The sequence below is a fragment of the Oryctolagus cuniculus genome, chromosome 3, assembly GCF_051225735.1.
Source record: "Oryctolagus cuniculus isolate XC-2025 breed Fujian yellow rabbit chromosome 3, ASM5122573v1, whole genome shotgun sequence".
Taxonomy (NCBI): domain Eukaryota; kingdom Metazoa; phylum Chordata; class Mammalia; order Lagomorpha; family Leporidae; genus Oryctolagus; species Oryctolagus cuniculus.
The window spans coordinates 32,932,786-32,955,225 of NC_142869.1; the positions used below are offsets into that span (position 1 = coordinate 32,932,786).

At 41.0% G+C, this 22,440-nt stretch overlaps 1 protein-coding gene and 1 long non-coding RNA gene across 2 annotated transcripts in view; one reads left to right on the forward strand and one right to left on the reverse strand.

The window, feature by feature from the left end:
* Positions 1-14,649: 14,649 nt before the first annotated feature.
* The window catches only part of CPO (carboxypeptidase O), a 32,956-nt gene continuing 25,165 nt past the window's right edge, over positions 14,650-22,440 (reverse strand). Inside the window, exons 8-9 of the mRNA XM_089328732.1 lie at positions 17,781-17,865; positions 14,650-15,045 (exon numbers count right to left, since the gene is read on the reverse strand). Of these exons, the coding sequence (XP_089184858.1) occupies positions 14,783-15,045; positions 17,781-17,865 (348 nt within the window). The 3' untranslated portion in view covers positions 14,650-14,782. The remainder of the gene's footprint in view (positions 15,046-17,780; positions 17,866-22,440) is intronic.
* LOC149127303 (uncharacterized) lies at positions 14,945-17,691 on the forward strand. Its single transcript, XR_016231176.1, has 3 exons — positions 14,945-15,071; positions 15,485-15,684; positions 16,620-17,691. It is a non-coding gene; the product is annotated as an uncharacterized LOC149127303 (long non-coding RNA).

A 22,440-nucleotide genomic window follows, 5' to 3' on the forward strand; every position in this document is an offset into this window, starting at 1 on the left:
GCAGAGGGAGATTACTGATGCCATAGACAGGAGTGTCAATTGGTAAAGTCAACAACAGGAGTCACTGTGCACTTACTCCTCATGTAGGATCTCTGTCCTTAATGTGCTGTGCATTGAGATTTAATGCTATAACGAGTACTCAAACAATATATTTCACTTTGTGTTTCTATGGGGGTGCAAACTGTTGAAATCCTTACTTAATGCATACTAAACTGATCCTCTGTAAAAAAAAAAAAAAAAAAAAAAAAGAAAAGAAATTATCAATTCCCAACTTGACTCTCACTGGGATTAAACATGACAATAGGTCTGCTCTGATTTCATCATCATTTAAAAAAATCATCTATTATTTTTCACTTTATGTTTCTGTGTGGGAGCAAACTGTTGAAATCCATACTTAATGTATACTAAGCTGATCTTCTGTATATTAAGATAATCGAAAATGAATCTTGATGTGAATGGAAGGGGAGAGGGAGTGGGAAAGGGGAGGGTTGTGGGTGGGAGGGACGGTATGGGGGGGAAGCCATTGTAATCCATAAGTCGTACTTTGGAAATTTATATGCATTAAATAAAAGTTTAAAAAAAAATAGTAGTAAAATATAGTGCCACAGGGTCTCTTCCAGGGCTGGATCCCTTACCTCTGGATTATGGTTTTTCACCAGTGGCCCTTGTCTTTGGATCCCTGTTTTCATCTTGATCATCAGTTCCTGGAAGCTGCCTTTTGTCTTCCTTTCCTAATTGGTAGCAGAGGCTGTGTGTTCACATAAGTATTTTCGGACTTGAGCTTTCAAAGAAGTGGTCACCCTCCAGCTTCTCTCTAGCGTGGGCCAGTTCAGCATATCATTGGGAACTCATTTTTGTTTCTCTATCTAAAAGCGGTGGAATTGACAGTGTCATATTTATACAGTACCTTTCAATTTTTTTAATTTTCTCCCAGGTAAACCTCATCCTTCTCCTCTTAGCAGGTGGGAAAATTGAAGCACAGGTGGACTAAGGGGATGAGCATTAGTCCCCAGGACACAGGAGCAGTGATAACAGGTGAGTGCCGATCCCTTCTGGTGAACCCACCATTAGTCACTGTTTCACTTACTCTCCCCACAAACCTGTTTAAAAGGATAAAATAATGATCCCTTCTTTTCCAGCTAGGAAGCCAAAAAAAGTTCATTTCACTGTTATTTTAATGACAGATGATTCTTGGTGGCATACAAGAGTAAACTCTTATGTGGATCACACATCTGTGGGTTTATAAGAAGTGAACTACACTAAGCTGGACTCAAGCAGCCCCATTGCATGGCATCTTTCATCCTTCTTGGGCCAGTGGGCCAGCTGTGGCATGGTCTTTCCATGAAGATGATGGAAATGAGAGCAGAAAAGTGGAACCTATAAGGCTGCAGAAGGCTAAGGCTCAGAACTAGCACAGAGACACTGCTACCCCTACAAAATTAGTCAAAGCAAGTCACATGGGTGAGTCCAAAGTTAAGGAAGAGGGAAGTACACTCTGTTTAAGATGATGCTGTGGCCAAGGGAGGTAGAGATGAGAGAAGAGACATAACCCAAGCTAGCTAAGAGAAGGGCCTGGGATTTGAAAAATGCTGCCTGGCGGGGCCGGCACCGTGGCTCACTTGGTTAATCCTCCGCCTGAGGCACTGGCATCCCATATGGGTACCAGGTTCTAGTCCCAGTTGCTCCTCTTCCAGTCCAGCTATTTGCTGGGGCCTGGGAAGGCAGTGGAGGATGGCCCAAGTGCTTGGGCCCTGCACCCGCATGGGAGACCAGGAGGAAGCACCTGGCTCCTGGCTTTGGATCGGCATAGCTCTGGCCGTAGTGGCCATTTGGGGGTGAAACAACGGGAGGAAGACTTCTCTTTCTGTTTCTCTCACTGTCTAACTCTATCTGTCAAATAAATAATAATAAAAAAAGAAAAATGTTTCCTGGCTTCAAAATCCAAGTTGTTAACTGCTGTGTTACATTATGAGGCCTTAAAGGACCACAATAGTTACCTTTAAAAAAAACTCACCTAGATTAATATAGACAAATAAGAGTAGCAGAGGAAAGCTATTAATAAGGAAAAATAATAGAAGAGTAAGAAATGGGACATGGAAGAGAGGTTAAAACTGTAGCTTTAATTCATAATCATCCAGCATTCTCTGAATACTTAGTCATATTTTATAGCACCATTTCAGAGCAAGTGGATAAAATGTCCCATTTCACCTTATGAGAATCTTTATTGGCGTGTGTTAAAAGTTTTGAGACTCAGACTCACTTTTTTTTTGGACAGGTAGTTATAGACAGTGAGAGAGAGAGACAGAGAGAAAGGTTTTCCTTCCATTGATTTACTCCCCAAATGGCCGCTATGGTCAGTGCTGTGCCGATCCAAAGCCAGGAGCCAGGTGCTTCCTCCTGGTCTCCCATGTGGGTGCAGGGCCCAAGCACTAGGGCCATCCTCCACTGCCTTCCCAGGCCACATCAGAGAGCTAGACTGGAAGCGGAGCAACTGGGACTAGAACCCGGCGCCCATATGAGATGCCAGCGCCACAGGCAGAGGATTAACCAAGTGAGCCCTGGCGTCAGCCCCTCAGACTCACTTTTAAGTAGAAATTTTGGAGGTGTGTCCCACTGTAATATCATGCATAACCTCAGATAAGTTGGGGGCACTGGGCTTTTGGAAGGGTGTAGTGACCAGAAACCTTAGGATCTGAAATCAAGGAAGCAACAGAAGGGCAAATTCAGACTTGATGGACCCAGGAAGACAAACTGAAAGGATTAGAACAAGGCCTTAAAATGATCACCGAGAACAAAATGGATTGGAATAAAATAAAAGCAATGGATACAGAGAGACCTTTACCTTCCAGGGGACGAATAACCTATATTATGGATTTTGAACCTCAGCATGGAGTGAGATTGCTGGTGTCAGTCATATATGATATCATGGAATAGTGACCCTTGTCAATACCAGCATCTAAATGCCACTCTCCAACAAGAAGTCAGGGACATTTTGAGAAGACATCATTGTAAGAAAGAGGCAGCTGGCCAGCGCCGTAGCTCACTTGGCTAATCCTCTGCCTGTGGTGCTGGCACCCCAGGTTCTAGTCCTGGTTGCTCCTCTTCCAGTCCAGCTGTCTGCTGTGGCCCAGGAGGGCAGTGGAGGATGGCCCAAGTGCTTGGCCATTAGGGGAGTGACCCAACGGAAGGAAGACCTTTCTCTCTGCTTTCTCTCTGTCTCTGTCTCTGTCTCTGTCTCTGTCTCTGTCTCCCTCTCTCTCTCTCTCTCTGTCTAACTCTGCCTGGCCAAAAAAAAAAAAAAAAAAAAAAAAGTGGCAGCTGATTCCCCAGCCATCCCAGCCATCTACCATCATTCTACTAGAATTATGATACTCCCACTTCTCCTTTCCTTTGGAAGTGACTTATTTGATAATCCCAAACAATAAGCCTACTTGCCCCATTTTTCCCTCTTAATCTGAAATAATATTCAAGAAACTATTGGTGGGACCTCCTATATGGGCACTGATTCATGCTCTAGCTATTACACTTCCAATACAGCTCCCTACTAATAGCCTAGGAAAAGAAGTGGAAGATGGTCCAAGTTTTTAGACCCCTACCAGGCTTGTGGGGGACCCAGATGAAGCCCCTGACTCCTAATTTTGACCTGTACCAGGGCTGACCATAGCAGCCATCTGGGGAGTGAATCAGCAGATGGAAAATTTCTCTCTCTCCCTCTCTCTCTCTCTCTCTCCCTCTTTCTCTGTAACTCTGACTTTCAAAATAAATAAGTGCATCTTAATGAAAAAATAGACTATTGGCAACTTGCTCTTTGCTTCTCACTGGCCATGTGAGTACCTAATGAATGATACAGAAACCTGACAGAGAGAATGAAAACGACATTTCATGGAGGACTTGAAATGACAATGGGGCCGGCCTCCCCCTCTGTCACCCAAAAAGAGGAAGGGACACAACAGAAGGTTCTTAGAAGATGAAGGAGGTAATCCCTCTTTTCCTGGTAGCATCCATGAATCTTAGGTTTAAGTACAAATGCAGAGACCCAACAGGAAGCCAAGATGTAGGGGACCATGGTGATGTGGAACTTGGCCCATTGCTCAACCCCAGTCTTCCATGCCGAGTGTTTTCCTGATGGGAAAACTCCTTTTCAGTGATGTCACTGTGAGTCATTTTATCAATTCCAGGACAACAGAATGCTGAGAAACCAGAAATTAAATGAGGTAATACTGGGAATACTTGGTTACTAACAATCACTGAAGGCATACAAAAAGCAAAGCAGAATATCCTGGAGGCAGGTATTGAACAGCTTAATATACCCAGGTGCTTTACTATTCATTGCACTCTAGGATAAGAGTTCTGCTCCTGTGCTTCCAAATTTCCAATGAGAGCTGGCACTGTGGTGATAAGAATACAAGTGAGGCTTAACTTCTCATGTTTACAGGGCACTCACTCTGTGGCTAGGAAAATGGTCTCAGGTGGATAAATGACACTGTCTTGGAAAATCAACATCATTCAAAGCATACTACAAACATTGACTTATCTAATTTCCCCAATAACTATATAAGGTTGGTCCTTTATTCCAGTTTTTCAGTGTGGCAGTTGAGACATGAATAGGCTCAGTGACTTGACCCAGGTACACAGTCATGAAACTACTGAATGGAATTTTGAACCTGGGCAACAGTGACTTCCCTACAGTGTCTTTCATATATGTGAATCCTGGAAACCATCCATGAGAATCATTTGATGAAGAATTTGTGGCCATTTGAATTTTCTCCTTGAAAAATGCCTGTTCAGGTTCGTTGCCCATTTCTTAACTGATTGTTATTTTGTTGTTGAATTTCTTGAGCTCTTTAGGAAATTCAAATGGCCAACAAATACTTGAAAAAATATTCAAGATCACTAGCCATAGGAAAATGGAACTCAAAAACCACAAAAAGGTTAGAATGGCTTACATACAGAAATCAACAAGCAAGAAAACCTTGGGAGGATATGGGGAGGGTGTACCTGAATCCACTGTTGGTGGGAACATAAAACTGTACAGCCACCATGGTGGAAGACATTATGGAGATACCTTAGAAGTTTGAAAATAGACCTACCATATGATCCAGCCATCCCACTCTTGGGAATTTACCCAAACCAAAAAAAATCAGTATAAGAAAAAGTTATCTGTACAGTCATATTTATAGCACCTCAGTTCACAATAGCTAAGATATGGAATCAACCCGGATGTTCATCAACTGATGACTGAACAAAGAAATTATGATATATGTACACTATAGAGTACTACTCAGCTGTAAAAAAAAGAAAATGAAATCTTGTCTTTTGTAACAAAATGAATGAAACTGGAAACCATTATACTTAGTGAAATAAGCCAGTCCCAAAAATACAGATATCATATGTTTTCTCTGATCTGGGGTAACTAATAGAGTACCTGAAATGCAATGTATTGGAGTGAAATGGATATTTTGAGATTTGATGGTCATTTACAGCCCTTGTCTCTACTGTTGAGGAACAGTGTTTTTTCTTCATACTATTTGTTGAACTCTTTACTTAGTGTATGCTTAAACTTATGAGCATAAAGTAAACTGAAAATAGATCTTTGTAAAAATTAAGAGTAGGAATAAGAGAGGTAGGAAGAAGAATTGTTGGAGCATGGGCAGGAGGGAGGGTAGGGTGGGAAGTGTCACTATGTTCCTAGATCTGCATATATGAAGTACATGAATTGTATACTTAAATATAATTTGAAAAAGAGAGAAAGAAAAAAGAATTTGTGGAAGAGCACAGGGACAAGATTGCTGCTATTAAGTAGAAACAGTGTGTAGAACAGACTTTGACTTCCATTTTGGAGGACCCTGAATCTGATGTTGGACATATGTCCAGTATATAGTTGAGAAATAAACTGTGTGCCTTTCTTTTGGGGGATATACTCTCAATGCCCTAGGGTGGATTCTGAGACTTGTGAATAGACCCTGACTTTTCCTGGTATAGTATCAACCAGGGCTTTTCACTGAGCAGTGTCCCTCACTCTTCTTCCAGGATGGATCTTTCCTATCTCAAGCTCTGTGGTTGGGGAAGCTGGTCTGGGAATGGGCCTCGGTCATGCAACTTTTTCAACTTCTCAACCCCATTCAGTGCTTCTTTGGAAATTTTACTGGAACTATTGCACAAGAGAAGCAGTCTTTCTCCAGTGTTTCAGAGAAGATAAAATCTAGGCACAGAGCTGCTGCTGGTGGTGGTGGGGTCTCACTTTGCATTCACATATGAAAAGTTGATTTAAAAAATCCACAGGAAAAAATTGATAACTTTAAAATAAGAAAGCTCACTAAATCCTGAGAACCCCTTTGGAATCCCTGAATCCTGCTGTTCTTGAACTCCCTCTAAAGCTTTTGGCGAGATGAAGTGATAAATCCCACTTTGTTTTTCTTTATTCAAGCCAATCTTTTATCTCACACACACACACACACACACACACACACACCACAAACAAAACAAAAACGAAATATATGTGTGGATCCTTGGAAGAAGGTACAGTCCTCAGTCCTAGGCTTAATAATTCCATTTTGGGTGCTGGTCCTAGTCCCGGCTGCTCCTCTTCTGATCCAGCTCTCTGCTATGGCCTGGGAAAGCAGTAGAGGATGGCCCAAGTCCTTGAACCCCTGCACCGCGTGGGAGACCTGGAAGAAGCTCCTGGCTCCTGGCTTTGGATCAGCACATCTCTGGCCGTAGCGGCCATCTGGGGAGTGAACCAACAGATGAAAGACCTCTCTCTCTTTCTCTCTCTCTCTCTCTCTCTCTCTCTCTGCCTCTCCTCTCTCTGTGTAGCTCTGACGTTCAAAAAAAAAATCCCATTTCTTCCAGGGCAGAGCCCTGAAGATTTTTTCCAGTAATCAGTGGCAGCAGATATCAGTCGCTTGTCTGACATTTAATTGCTGCCTCTCCTCTCCCCACGCCAAGAGAGGGTTTGTCTAGGCTCGTCCCCTCCCCCATTGCTTTCTCTGCAAGCCTCTTCATTGCCAACCATACTCCATACTCTACACCGCCCCATACCCCCTTATAAAAGATATTGAGTTTGTTTTTTGGAAGCATATATGGGTGGAAAACTCCTGGCTGAGATCAAGATGTCAAAGCATGTCTTGAATGGGACACAGATCATTTAGCCAATTAAGCCATTTTCAGTTTTCCCAGATTTAAAGACAACTAGATGAACCATTTCTTAACCCTTCTAATGCCCACTCAGCAGAGAATGAACTAACGGCTCTTCTCAGTTAGCTTCTGGCATACAATCTTCATTTTAGTAGTTATCATTACATGGATTGTTAGTTTGCTTTTCTGTATTTTGAACTAGACCCAAAAATCCTTTAGAGAAGAGATTTTGTCTTACTGTATTTTTTACCCTTCTTTATGAAAAAGCATAAACAAGATACTTCGTTTACTGGTGACAGCTCTAACCTGATTATCAGTCAAGTGTTATATTTCAGTATTTCCCAAAATGTGTTCCCTAGGAACTGTATTTTCAGTATCAACATCACCTGAGAGCTTGTTACCTATACAAATTCTCAGACTCCACCTGCTGAATCAGAAGCTTCGAGATGGAGCCCAGCAGTTCACATTTCAATAACTTTCCAGATGATTCTCATGGCTGCTAATATTGGAGAACCATTGGTTTAGGTTCTTGCTATTCAATGTGTCTTCGTCAGAGGACCAACAGCATCAGCATAATCTGGGAGCTTACTAAATATGTGAAATCTAATGCTCTACCACTGATATATTGATGTGGTCAGGAATCTGTGTTTTAATCAACTTTTCAGGGGTGGGTGTTTGGCACAGCAGTTAAGATGCCTCTTGGAATGCCAGCAATCTGTGTCATAGTGCTTGGGTTTCAGTCCTGGCTCCACTGCCTATCCCAGCTTCCTGCTAATGTGCACCCTGGGAGGAAGTAGGTTATGGCTCAAGTGCTTGGTTCCCTGTCACCCAATGGAGATATGGATTAAGTTCTGGGCTCCTGGTTTCAGCCTGGCCCAGCCCTGGCTTTTGCTGGTATTTGGGAAGTAAACCAGCAGATGGGAGATCTTTGTCTGTTTCTCTGCCTTTCAAACAAATAAAATAAGTAAATAAACATATTTTTTAAAATGAGCTTTCCAGGTGATTCATACAACATTAAACTGTGTAAACTTTCAAAAGCATCACATTACCTAGGGATTTTGTTGAACACAGCTCCAATGTCCAAGAATCTGAATTTCTAACAAGCTCCCAGTAAGACTGATGTTGCTGTTCCAAGGACCCTGATCTGAATAGCAAGTACTTCAAGACTACAGGGAAATCCAAGGAAGGGGGATGTATCTCCTGATCCAATACCCATCCTTCTCCTGAAATCAGGAAGAATAGTTTTTATCTGACTTATATATCATGCATCAAGGTAAACTTATATTTGCAATAAGAATTCTGCTGTAAAACAAATCTCTTAAGCAACCGTCTTGAAGAAAATAGTCAACCTTTAAAGTGATAGACTTGCAAACCTAATTATAAAATAAATGTCATAGGGTAAATTAGCGTATGTGCAATAGGAAACTGGTGAAGATTATAGTTCTTTTTAACTTTGTAAAAGATTTTACTAAGCTACCATACTGAATAAAGCTTGAAATGTGAGATTGAAATGAAGAGTGCTTGTGACTCAACACCTGACTTAAAGATGGAAAATTAACCCCAACTTTTAACTAACACATTCAATGTGATGATTCTTCATTTCCTGTTTCCTATCTGATACCACATGGCTTTTCATTTTTCCATCCTGCTCTCCTTCTGGCTTCCATGGATCATAAGTCTATTATCAGCATTATTATGCCTTCCTTGGTAGAAATGAAATAAAGTTGATTGAATACAAGGTCTCATGGACTTATAATAGTACAATTTTTCTAATCAGCTACTCACAATACTTTCAACCTTATGTTTTTGGGTATGTTCTTATTCATATATCCCATGTTGAATTTTTCTGAATAATATCTATGATTTATGTCTCTTTTTAAAAAAATTATTTACTTTGAAAGTCAGAGTTAGAGAGAGAGGGAGAAAGAGAGACTCCCAGATGGCTACAACAGACAGAGCTGAGCCAGGCCGATGCCAGAAGCCAGGGGCTTCTTCCAGATCTCCCATGTGGGTGGCAACTCCCCGCAAGCACTTGGGTCAGCTTCCGCTGCTTTTCCCAGGCCATTAGAGGGAGCTGACTCAGAAGTGGAGCAGCAGGGAAATGAACTAACACCCATGTGAGATGCCAGTGGAAGCTTTACCTGCTGTGCCAGAACACCATTTCCAAGGATATGTTTCTTTGTTTCCATTTCTTTGGTCACCAACTGAAATTAGATCTTATTCAATGTATGTGTGCTTAGTAGATTTTCTGGACTGCTTTGTCTCACTTCTCCCTTCTGGTAGTCTCTCCAAGGGTGGAGAACACCCAGTCCAAGGGCCATATAAGGCCTGCAAAGACATTTGGTCTGCCTGCAAAGGCAACAACAAGATGGGACTTGAAGTTCAATAAATCTATTGCAGGCTAATTTTTAAGTTGATAAATTTGTATGGTTCCTGAATGATGTTATAAATATCCAAATGGCCCTTGGCAGCAAAAAGGTTCCCCACCCCTGCAGTCTTGTCCATCTATGCAGACTGATATTTATGCAATACATGCCCTTCCTCCCACTATGCAAAAGTGTTAGTACTTTCTGCAGCTTAGGCGGATAATGTCTAGACCCCTGCCTGGTGTTCAGGAACTGTAATCAGCTGATCCCAACCTTTCACTTCACTTTTATAGGCTTCTCTACCTACTCAGCTGGGTTTTTGGGGGCTCCAACCCATGAACACACATTCCTCTTGACCTCCTCTGTATGTCTGTGTCTGTTTTGCACCATCTGTGTGAAGAGAAAGGACATTACTCGTCTTTGATTTGGAGCTTTCACAAATCTGTTTTTAAAAAAGAAAAATGTTCTCAGAAAAAAAAAAAAAAAAGCATGAGAACTTCATGGGAAAAGAGCATGCCAGCCAGATAGGAGTTAGTACACCCACCGTTGAAGCTCTTTAGAACTTTATTTTTAATTCATTTTTAATTTTAAGTAAATGAATCCATGAAGGAAAATTCTTCTTTTGGAATATCTGAGAAGACTATAAATTCTTGATTATAGCAGGGTGAAAAACTGTAATAAATAGCTATTATTTTCTCATCTTATCATAGCACCAACTTCAAAATTTATGAGCTCATAAAGGCTAATCTTTTTCACTATGCCTTCAATAAGAGGCTCAACTGAAAATGCATATGTTTTTCTGAAGTCAAAGTCTTATCTGGAACAAAGTTCATGTAAAATGATAGCACCATCAAAAGAGGAACATTTCTAGCCAGACAACATTTACAATTCTCAGACATATTTTAAACATTAAATAATATTTGCATTAAAATCTTTTTAAGAAATTATACATTTGTGATGCTTTCGAAATAATTCAAAAGGAAAAGGGAGGAAGCCAAGCAAGGGAAAGCACTTTGGGGGTGACTTCAGCCTTACCCCACAGGATCTCTGAAAATGTCATAGCTCCCATTGAAAGACAACTGGGATTTCATATTCCTGGACCAAACAGGCTACCAAACAGGCAGGGCATGGGTGTTTCTGATGGGGAATGGAGTTCCCACACTCTTCTAGCTCACTGTGGGTAGACTTTGTGGCAGACAAAGTACATTCAGTAGCCCTGAGTAGTCCCTAGCAAAGTCATATTGGTGTGAGTTGTTGGAGGCAAAAAACAAAAACAAAATTCACATCAATAATGGAGTGGGATTCAGGAGAAGGGGCCTAGTGGATTTTAGAAAACCACTGACAATATCCACTAGAGAGTGCTTCTGATATCCCAGAAGAGGAAAATTCCTATCCCAACAAGTTATCAGATCAATCAACAATTATTACCAACAGTGTGACTTGGGGCAGCTGTTGTGGTGCAGCAGGTTAAGCCACTGGTTGGGATGCTTACATCCTGTATCAGAGCACCTAGGATGGAATCTCTCCTCTGCTTCCAATCCAACTTCCTGCTGATATGTGCCCTGAGAAGCAATAGATGATGGCTAAAGTATTTGGGATCTTGTCCCCCAAATAGGAGACCCAGATGTAGTTCCTGGCTCCTGGCTTCAGCCAGGCCCAATGCTGGATGTTGCAAACATTTGAGGAGTGAACCAACAGATTGAAGATCTTTCTGTCCCCTACTCCTCTCTCTTACTGTTCTTCTGCCTTTTTGATAAATAAAAACAAATACATAAACATTAAAAAGAACAGTGTGATCATGTTGATTAAGTTCTTTATGTCTCAGCTTCATCAAATTTTAAAAAGTGCTTAACTCAGGATTCTTATGTGCATCATCCAAAGTGATAAACATAAAATGTTTTAATCGCTATACATCATAACAGAAATTAAGTTATTTTTTAAAAAACTCTTGCTTTTAATATTATAATTTTATATATTTGACAGTCGACTTCTCTTTGTGACATGATAAGTTTACAACAGATACAAGGTAAACATATAAGGTAAAAGTAATATTGAGGTGATATGCAAAATGTATCTTTAGTAATGTATCATGAAATGAGTAAGCTTCATAACCAAAAGAAAGGGAAGGGCTTGAACTAGATAGCAGAAGCAGATTCATTTTAGCCATAATGTAGATAAAATTAGAGCCAGAAGCTTAGACGCCACCTGAACTTATCATTTTGCATCACTTTAAACTGTAAATTTATCTATAAGTCAAGAAGTTCCAGGTCCTTTGTAGGAAGTTATGGGAAAAAATTACTGACAGAATTGGGTGCAAGGAAAAGCAGAAACAAAATGCAATATAGTCAAACTTTATGAAAAATAAAAGAGTTTTATGGAAATACTTCTATTAGCACTGAACTGTTTACCCTATAAAATCACTGAAATTTTTGACCTATGAAAATAGAAATTTCATATGATTCAATCCAAAGAACAAAGAATATTGGGAGATAGTCTTTCATGGCCTTCCAATTTCATATCCATCTTTCTGGCTGTGGCAAGAATGCAAGGTCATGACCACTATTTACCTGGGTCATTTTTCTACTCGAGGGACAAGGAATGAGGGTTGAGGAAATATCTCATTCTGGGATAAAGACCAAATTTGCTTACAACTTGCTATGGAAGCAGTGAATTCCCAAGCTCAGAGTTTGTTTCCTGTAACACGACTCACTGCAGTTGCACGTGGCATCTGGGCTCTTTGCGTCATCTCCTTCGAACTTGGATGCAAGAGCAACCGATGTAAATATGCTGATGTTCATGCTGCTGTCATGAGTGATTATGTCCTTTGACTGTGGCCCAGGGGTTGCATCTCTTCTAATGACATCCATGAAATGCTAATTAGCTAACTTCTCAGATATAAGGCACAGTAAATTAATTCCAAGCCCCAATAAGTCACAGTATAGGATATTCTCCAGATCGTGATAGTTGTATCAGTTGTGACATTTTCCCAAGCTATTACATCCTTTTAGACCAGGTAAATACCAGTGTGGTCATTCCTCTTTCTACACTGTTTTTAGGAGCTTTACAGAGGAAGTAAAAACTTTCAGAAGAAGAAAAACATATGTCATGTGCCCGAGTACCTTAGAGAGATGTGTGAGGCCCCTCAAGGGGGCTATGATTGTATCTTAGAGTCTAGAAAAATTCATGTGGGAGACTAGAGGTAAGCTGATGGGTTGAATTTTTTTCTGTTTCCTTCCAAATTTGGCCATGGACTCAATCTTTAGATAGGAATTAAATTTTGCAGATGAGAGCTCCTATAATACTCAGAGGTTCAAATTATTTTAAAAATAGCCTTGAAAACAAAAAAACATAGACTAGATTAAAACTTACAATGTGTGTCTCTAAGAACAGCTCACAACTGTCTTCTTGAATAAGGCCTTGGGGAGTAACACTGCTTTTCTTCCATTCTAGGATGACTATTGATGAAACCCAACCATTCTCTCCTGGCAAAACCATGATTGTGGAGTTGACATGTTTATGTAAATAGCTGTTCTCTGATTCATTAAACCCTATTGGCTCTGGCATTTTCCTTTCTGACCCTTATCAGCCACATACTAGCAAAATGTGAAGAAATAGAACAAAGACAGGCAATAAAAGGGGAACAACCAAGAAGTGCATTGTGACTGTGACCAACAAGGAAATTTAGAAATGGGTGACTGAACACCCAAGGAGACCCTGTCAGCTGGTCACAGCTACATTTGTTCAACTTGACAAGTGCTTAGCACAATTTCAAGGTGTCATACAGAGATACATAGGCAATGACAGTCATGGATGCTACTTTAAGATCAGATTGAATGTAGGAAATACTGTTGTTTTTTATAAATTGGCCTTTTGTGAAGTTGTTAAAAAAAGAAACTTAATAGATTAGAGTGCAATTAAATGCCCACATATCCCTAAACATACAATCTGGCCCTTGCAGATCTCTCCACATACTCCTTATTTCCTTCATTGCATGCGTCACAAGCTACAATGTTTATTTATTAGTGTTATAAATAAATGATTCACCCAGAGCTGGGATTCACAGTACCCATTCCACTTATGTGTCGTTGCTGCTCCTAATCTCACCCACTGGAATATAAATTCAAAACAGACAGGGCTGTGTCTATCTTGTTCACTATTATAACCCCCCAGCCTGGCAAAATGTGCTGAAAACAGTCTCAAAATTTTTTTGATACATAAATAAAATAGGCAAAACTAGCAACAGCTACATGAAGATATCATATAATTTATCCCCTGAATTCGGCTCCTAACTTATTAACACAAAATTCAGCAAAAACGTGGCTCAAAAGCAGAAGCAAAATTTTCAAAGAATTTAGATGAAAAAAAATCCCCACACCCCAGGGCAGGAAACCTATTCCTACTTCATTTTCCTTATTGAATATTGAGATCATAAATCAGAAAAAACTAGTAGACTACAAAAGGCTCCATCAGAATCTCATGAGGTGACCTTTAATTAGATTTTAAGAGCAATGGGGTTCCACTGGTACTCAACTTTTCGAGATTTAAAAGTGAATACAATAATAGCAATCCTGTTGAATTGCTTCATATTATAGCTGTGCTGTCCTAACTATAATGCTAAATCAGTAAAGCTCAAGGGTGCGATATTAAACACCAGATAATTTCACTGATGGCCCAATTCTTCATTTCACACATTGAGCTCTGCTCCACCCCTTGACTCTGAATTCAGTCATGTGACTGACTTCCTCTGACCAATGGAATGTTAGCGAATGTTATGCAAGCAGAGGTTTAAAATGTATGTGTACACTGGGACTTGCTCTCCCATTGTTCTTTCTCTACCATATTCATGAGTACATGACTAGCCTAACCTGCTGGGGGAGGAAGTACATGGAGCAGAGTCAGAATTCCTTATCCCAGCTAAGGCTATCCTAGAATAACTGACAGCTGGCCAGGCCTCAAGTGAGCCCTGAAGCTGACCTCAGATGTATAAGTGATCACAGCCAAGATCACCAGGATTTCTTGTTGACCTATAGATTGACACATCGTTGAGTTTTAGAAGTGTTTGGCTTGTAGCATTACTGTAGTAATAGATGATTAATACTATACTCTTATAAAGTCATTAAAATTAATTGCCAGCAAACAAGCATTAAAATGTAGACACTATTCTTTATTGAAATAGAAATTATTTTTAGTTAAAGTTAATTGACTTCTCTACAAACTAACATGCTTTCCTTCTAACCACAGCTATGTCACTGGTGTTGAGCAGGCCTGGTAGGATGTACTTAGAGAAGAGCAATCAGGGACATCAACAGACTCAGCACCACAGTGATGGAGGTCACCTTCCCAGCACTGTTTGAGAGCCAGTATTTTGCATACACATCATCTAGGATTGACAGCACAGCCTCCATGGTTTCTTCACAGGTGGGCTGGATCTGAGCTTCTGGCAGAACAAATCCATATGTGCCATTGTCCCTCAGCTCAAACGTGTATGAGAAAGGGATCCCAATGTCTCGAGCCCAGTCTCTTGAAGACCCTGATGAGGAATCTACAAAGGAAAACATGCAGGAAGAGGTAAAAATGTTATTTTCAATGGATAGATTTCTATGGCCGTTTCAGGGAATAAATATTCAATCAGTAGAGACTCTTTTTTTCAGATTAGAGTGTCATAGGTAGCTATCTTCCCCCTTTCTTGATAGTAAGTGTCTTTAGGAAGGGGTTGTACATTATTTAGCCTCTCGGGCCCCCACCCTTATATCTAGTACGATGCCTGGCATCTAGAAAAGTTTGTTAAAGTTTATCAGATAAAATCAAAGACCAGGCAATCTAATATTGCAAGGCAATAATGAAGTGACATATTTAAAGGAACAGAAACAAAATGACCCAGAGGAAAATTTTCTCTGTGCGTCCCTAGAAGGTGGAGGAGGTGATGGTTGGGGGTTGGGGGACACAGGGCATTTTCCTTTCGCTGAATTTTTTTCTTCTAGATCTTTTTACCAGGCTGCTGTAGCAACTAAAATAAACGAGTCTGCAGGCTGCTCGCCTCTGGCCTGCTTTCACCGGGCTCCTGGAGTCTGTGTGGTGACCCCGTGCCTCTTGCTCCCACCATACTCCTCCTCTCAGAAGAAATCAACCTCAACATCTGGCACACCAATGTGACTGAGAGAGAGACAGCGTGTTGGACTTGGTGAGGTCCCCCCTTGATTTCTGCAAGTAGGCCCCTCGATGTTTTGTGTGCTGTTCAGTTCTGTGGGGGTGAGCACGGAACCCCCTTCTACGCCACTTTATTTGTCCTTGTCCTCAGTCTAAGTGACCCCAGGTTAGGCACACACCACCCAGAAGCACACGCCACTTCTTGGCTCTTTTTACTTTCAGTTCTCCTGGTGAATTCACATAAGGGACTGATCATTCCAGAATTTGGAACCAAGTCATCTTCCCTCACTCGAGAGAGGTGATGCTCCAGAGACACCGTGTGGGCATACGGCCTTGACCTAACAAACCAAGGAAGTCTCCCACTAAGCATAGGATACACCACTGTCTGTTTGTCTAAAGTCAGGAAACCCCTGCAAAATGCCAACAGCGGCTGAAGTGCTATGAATTGATTTTGTTATGGCAGCAGTGCTGTGGGAGTCTTTCCTTTGGCTAGAGTTGGCATGGTGTGCTACTCTTAAACACTCAAACATGGGAAAGATACCCCTCTCTCAGAATCCCGCACAGATTACCAAACATAATGAATCTGTGAGTGATAAGAGCCTGACACTCCAGGTCCCTGTCTCACAGACAACAGTCGATGACTGTGGGAGAGCTCTGACAGTGAAAATGACGTGACAGCAGACAATGCAGCAATGCCTAGTCAGCCACCCCTCAACTACCCATGGGATGAACTTAGACAACCTTGAGGTGATAACCCATACGAGGTCATCCCATCCACACCCAGTGAGGATCCTCACATTTGTGGCAGTCCTCAGGCACCCCAGGCACTCAGGGTAGCCGCTAGAACCCATCCCACTCACATATTTGCCATTAATGTAGGAATGGATGCAGAATTCAGGCCCTGGATTCCAACGCCTGTAAAAAGGCTTCTGCTAACCAAGGGTCGAGGATATGTTTGTGTCTTTGCAGAGAATGCAGGACAGCCCATTTGGGTACCAGCCAGAAACATCAAGCCTGCAACTGACAGCCAACTAGAATCAGATGAACAAGACTGAGAGTCCACCTTGTTAACAGATGCACCTGCCCTATCATCCTACCCTGAGAAACTGCCCATGTCCACATCCGCTACTGTTTTATACCCCATTAGCTCTGGTCAGCCACTCAAATGGCCCACAGCCTGTGTGTGGTCATGTCATTCCTGATTACCATTGTTCCTCATTCCTACCCCTATCTGAGCAAGCACTCCTGAGGTCTCCTGTTTTGATCACTGGTTAGTCAACGACGGGTAAGATCCCCTGGGGGACAACCTAAGACAGGCACAGTCACATACGGATACCACATGGAAACGGGGTCAACAATGGTATGGCCAAGAATCATTTCTCCTGTCGCTCAAAAATAAACGAAAATGGAGAAATGTGGTGGAATGAGAAGGCTGTGCCAAGATGGCCACTGGCAACAGAAACTGACTGACAACAGGTCGTGATTGGATGGCTTCAGAAACCACATGACAATGGAGCCTGCCTGGCAACAGGCTGTGATTGGATGGCTTTGGAACCTGCCTGGCAACAGGGTATGATTGATTAGGGCATAGACCGCCCCTTAACCAGATTGGCTGCCTTGGCTATATAAGCTGCTGTAGCAACTGAAATAAAGGAGTCTGCAGGATGCTCGTCTCTGGCCTGCTTTCTCTCGGCTCCCGGAGTCTGTGTGGTGACTCCGTGCCTCTTGCCCCCACCACACTCCTCCTCTCAGAATGAATCAACAGCAACACCAGGCCACATCTTGCTTTGCTTTCTGGCTGATGGGGCTTCTGGGAAACAAATTAACTGACCAAGTATCATTGAACAGTGTCCTTTGTGTTAACCTCTGGGTCTTCTAACTTCCCATCTCTTTCCAACTCAAGTCAAGGGAAGTTTTGGTATGAGAAAATGTATTATTTTTCTTCCATTTTAGCTCATGCCATATTGCTACAGACTATAATTATGAATTTGGACAGACTCCCTTGTATCATTGGTCATTTTGATTTGTACTCCCTGTTGATCCCAGGAATTCTTCTCTTCTCACCATCCAAAGTCCACTGACTTATTTTGTTCCTTAGATACTATTGAAAAGGGAAATAAAGATACTTACATAAAATATCCGCACTTGATCCAACTCTATAATTGGTTCCATGCTTTGCTTTCAATGCATTTGCTGCCTTCTGTCCAACTTGAATCTGTAGGTGGGAAATACAGATACCTGGTGTTAAAAATAAACTCAGCAATCCGTGGGCTTGGAATTTTGTACAGATCCATCTCTAGAGTTTTAGACCATATTTCTGACTTCCCATTATACATCTACAATTAAGAAGCCTCGTGGTACCTCCAATTCAACACACAACCTGTTTAATCCCATTGTCTCCCTTTAACAAGGCTGTTGTGACTTTCATATTTCTGGTCTTCCAAACACACATGGACAATCCTGCAGGTATCTCTGACTCTCCTCTCAGTTACTTAGCTGCATTGCCAGTGCCGTCACCCTTTTTCAGACTCATTGCCTCTTGGTCTGTTTCATCTCCTAATAAGTTTCCTTTTTATCACCAATTCTTATCTTCATTGTTTCCACTTGGCTTCTAGATGGATCTTTGTGGACTAGAGCTATGATCATGATCCTGCTGAAAAGCCTTCAGTAACCCCAGATTTCTTACTGAGCTAACTAGAAGCTTCCCAGCCATTGAGAACCTCTAAAATATTGGCTTAACCCACTTATTACGTTGTATTTTGTACACCCACCTAGAGCATAGTCAAACTCATTTCAACACGGTTACAAAGACATGCCTCATGGTCTCTAGCTTTTTTCAGGTGGGATCCATACCTTTAATCTCTGCTGGTTGAAATTCTTCCCAACTTCACAGAGCTTTCTTGAATGCCATATTTTTCATGAGAATTTACCTTGCTTCAACTAAATTCTCCCCTATGCCCTTTGTTCATGCTGCTCTTATGACTCCACTCCAATTCTCCTTACATGTATTTAATACTTACCTCTCACATATCTGTAAAATTTTAGAGCTAGAAGTCACGCCTGTCCTCATACCTACCACATTGTCACCTTACAATATTGTAAATCTCTCAGAAATAGATGGTTTCTAGGATCTCAGCTTTGCTCTCTGAAAACCATTGCCTGAGATCAGTCATTAACTAAGGCCAATTTCTGTTGGCTGTGCTTACTGATATTGTGATGAATATTCTGGCCCAGCTCTATCAACAGACTCGAGACTCCCCAACCCTATTGAATACCTAGCAGATAATATATAATACTTCCTCTTGGATTCTGAACAAACATCAGCCAAATCCCCTTGCTGTTCCTTACCTGGACCAGAATCCATCATTGCTTTTACCCCTGAGGGCAGCTTGGCTGCACTTACAGGTGCATCATCTCCCCTGACTGTTAACTGAAGACAGGTCTAGTTTTAGCCCCTGTCTCTCCCTTCCTAACTCTGCACTGTCTAATTGAATCCTAAAATGTGAGAATGTTTGAGCAGAGTAGAGATAGGTATGGTGAAATGTAAGAGGAAGACTAACAAAGGCAGCAAATTGTGGTGGGAAGCACCTGCAGCAGTTGTAAGGTATATCCTTCAGGCACCTGGGATTTTTTGTGTGTGGTTAAGATACAAGAAAAAAGATTACTTTGAATTATTTGTAAGTATTTTGCCATGTTATTACTTATGACTGAGTATTGTCTTTGGTCATCTCTCTCTCTCTCTCTCTCTCTTCCCCCTAAAAAGATAACGTGCATCTGTCTCAGTTCCTCTGTTTATACTGTCCAGAACTGAGATTAGGGACAGGAAAGGCTGAAGAATGAGGTTTACAGTCAGTTTATGCATTCACAATGAAAGAAGCACAAGATCTATTTGTATGAAGAAGAGGAAATTATAAGCAGGAGGTGGGGAGTCACAAAGGGGAACTCTGGATAGAAAAGTTCTATTAAGGAACTGAAAGTGAGGCGTGGAAAGGATTCAGGTAGCTGCCATGTGTGATGAAATCAAGAGCAAGAGTCTTGGGGAAAGCCCACTGTAATTTACCAACTCCATTCCCTTATGAAGTGTTGCAAGTCTCTGTTAGACATACAAATTGCTTAGAATTTATTGTTAATTCACTTGTGTTTCTCGGAATGAAACCCCATGCTAACTGGCCCATGGGGGGGCCTTAACTTTTATTTGGGAAGCATGGATCAGGTCCAGACTACATTTTCCAGCTAAAGATACCTGCATTGTTTTCTTTCCTGCAGTTCACCCCTTGACAATGATTTATCATTTCCATTGCCAGGCTTTGCTTATTTTACCTTTTCCATTTCCTCTCCCCCAAATTCTGGTTTTGAGTGGGAAACAATTCTCTCAGTTTCCCCATCTTTTGTGATAAAAAGTACTTTGGATTCTTTTAAAGGATTCCATTAACAATTAGTGTGAGTTAGAAGATAGGCACAAGAAATGTGTACATGTACACTTGTGATCTGCCTGTATTGATTCAGTCACTTCTGAGGTGACAAAGTGGAAATTCCCTAGACTACTAATTCAACTTCTGTGTCTGGAGGTGGAATTTCTGAATGCAGTTCTCTCCCCTTATGAAACTATACTACAATGCCATCTAGGACAAGTCTCTCTGTTGCCCTTCCTCTCAACTTAAAAGTACAAGTTGCATATCCTTTGTTCAAAGTGCTTGGAGCTAGAATTATTTCAGATTTGGAATTTTTTCAGATTTTGGATTATTTGCATATACATAATAAGGTATCTTGTGGATGGGGCACAAATATAAACACAAAATTAATTTGGTTCATACACATCTTACACACATGACCTGATGGTAATTTTATCCAATGTTTTGAATGTACCTGTGTTTTGACTATGACCCATCACATGAAGTCAGGTGTGAAATTTCCACTTGTACCATCATATTGTCACTCAAAAATTCTGGATTTTGGAGTATTTCATATTTTTCAGATTAAGGATGCACAATCTGAATACCCTAGTCAAAATCATAAAAACTTCTTTCCAACAGTACTTGTTATGTGCTGCTAAATGTTGCTGAAGATCTCTAGCTTGCTTACCAAGACCTTCACTGAGTCTAGAAATTTTCCTGTAAGCATAAATTCACAGACAGGCACATGAACAGTTTGATTAAGGCCCTGGAATGTGTTTGACAGTGGGCGGGGTGGGTGAGTGAGAGGAGGACCATGTTTGGGATGGCTTGCACAACTTGATGTGGAAAGAGTCCAAATGGAAAGAATTTAAGCATGTAAAACATTAACATTCTTATTGTATCCTAATTTCCAGAGCAGCTTAGGAAGGAATTATATATAGTTATGTTTCCCCTAAACAATGATTGAATAGTGTAATATTTACTATGATTTCTAAAAATTTTTGGTTTTGTAAATATATAGAGGTTAATTAGCCTTCTTTAATGGTTGTAAATAGTGATAGAAATGGAAATCTTCCCAGAGAAATTGATTTGATTCTGTGTCTTTGTGCACCATATAAAAGCTTGCATCCCCTCCCCCCAAAAAACATAAAAGCACTGCTAAGTAGTTTCAACAACATTGACATGTGCTGGTGAAGTATTCACAATGCCACTTTATTGAAAAATTTTGGAGATGAATGTTTACACTAACTCTCCAACACCTGAGACTAAGCAACACAGAACTGAAGCAATCTTTCTCAGTTAAATTTATCTATTTCTACACATGGTACTAAGGAGTTGCCAAAAATTCTAGTCTTAATGGTCCTTCAAGTAGCGTCAAAGCTATTGCCCCAAGCTCCTCCATTCTTGCTCCATCTGACCTATGGCAACAGGGCTCTCTAATCTTTGCATACATACATAGCTTGCAAAATGACCAGGTAGTTCCTGTTTTCCTGTGTCTAGAAGAAAATGAAGTTCCCAGGAAAAATACCGGAGTATACAAATGCTGGTGGCAGACTCCCTTCCTCCCATCAAATATCCTCCTGCTGATAGAAAATTCTTTCCCATCAAAGATCGATAATGGCCTCCTTTTGGAGACTCATTTGTTGATTCCACAGTTCCCTTTAAGGAGAAAGTAGAAATCTACAACACAGGCCACAGACACCGGGGATAAAGAGGGTTCTGGGCTTCTCGCCTGAAATATCTGCCTCTGCAGATTTCTTTATTAAAGAAATAGAGATTCCAGAGCTCACAAATGAAAAGGACAGCACATAGTTGACAGAGAACATAATCTGATAATTGCCCCTAGAAGTTGTAGGCCCTTTCTGAGCTGAAGAGAGCCAGTGTGAGGTAGTGGAATGAGGTATATGGTCTCTGGAGTCCAAAGACATGAATTTCAGGCCAGACACCACTGTTTCCTGTCTACAGAGGTGCTACAGATATAGTTAAGTCAATGTCTCAGTTCCTACACTTCCAAAGGGAGCTGACTATATGATTAAGATGGGCAAAGTAGACTATGTCTGTAAAATTCCTTTGTAGACTATAAAGATGTGGGTAAATATAAGTTATTTCCACATTTTGCAAAATGATCACATAATAGGTTTTCCTGGACCAATAAAGAAAAAGGAATTGTAAGAAAAGTACTTGGGAACTGTGTACATGTTTGACAGTGGGGAAAGGGCTTTCTCCAGCAAAAATCTACAGTAGTCCTTTTGGCACCCAGGCCTTATGTTTTATGGGTCCTGCTCCAGAGTAAGAAGAAAAAGAGGTATAAAAGACCTGGTGCTTCCCTTAGTCCCTTAGTGGAAGGGACCACCCCAACATATACACCAAATATGAAGCTTATTTTTTAAAAATTA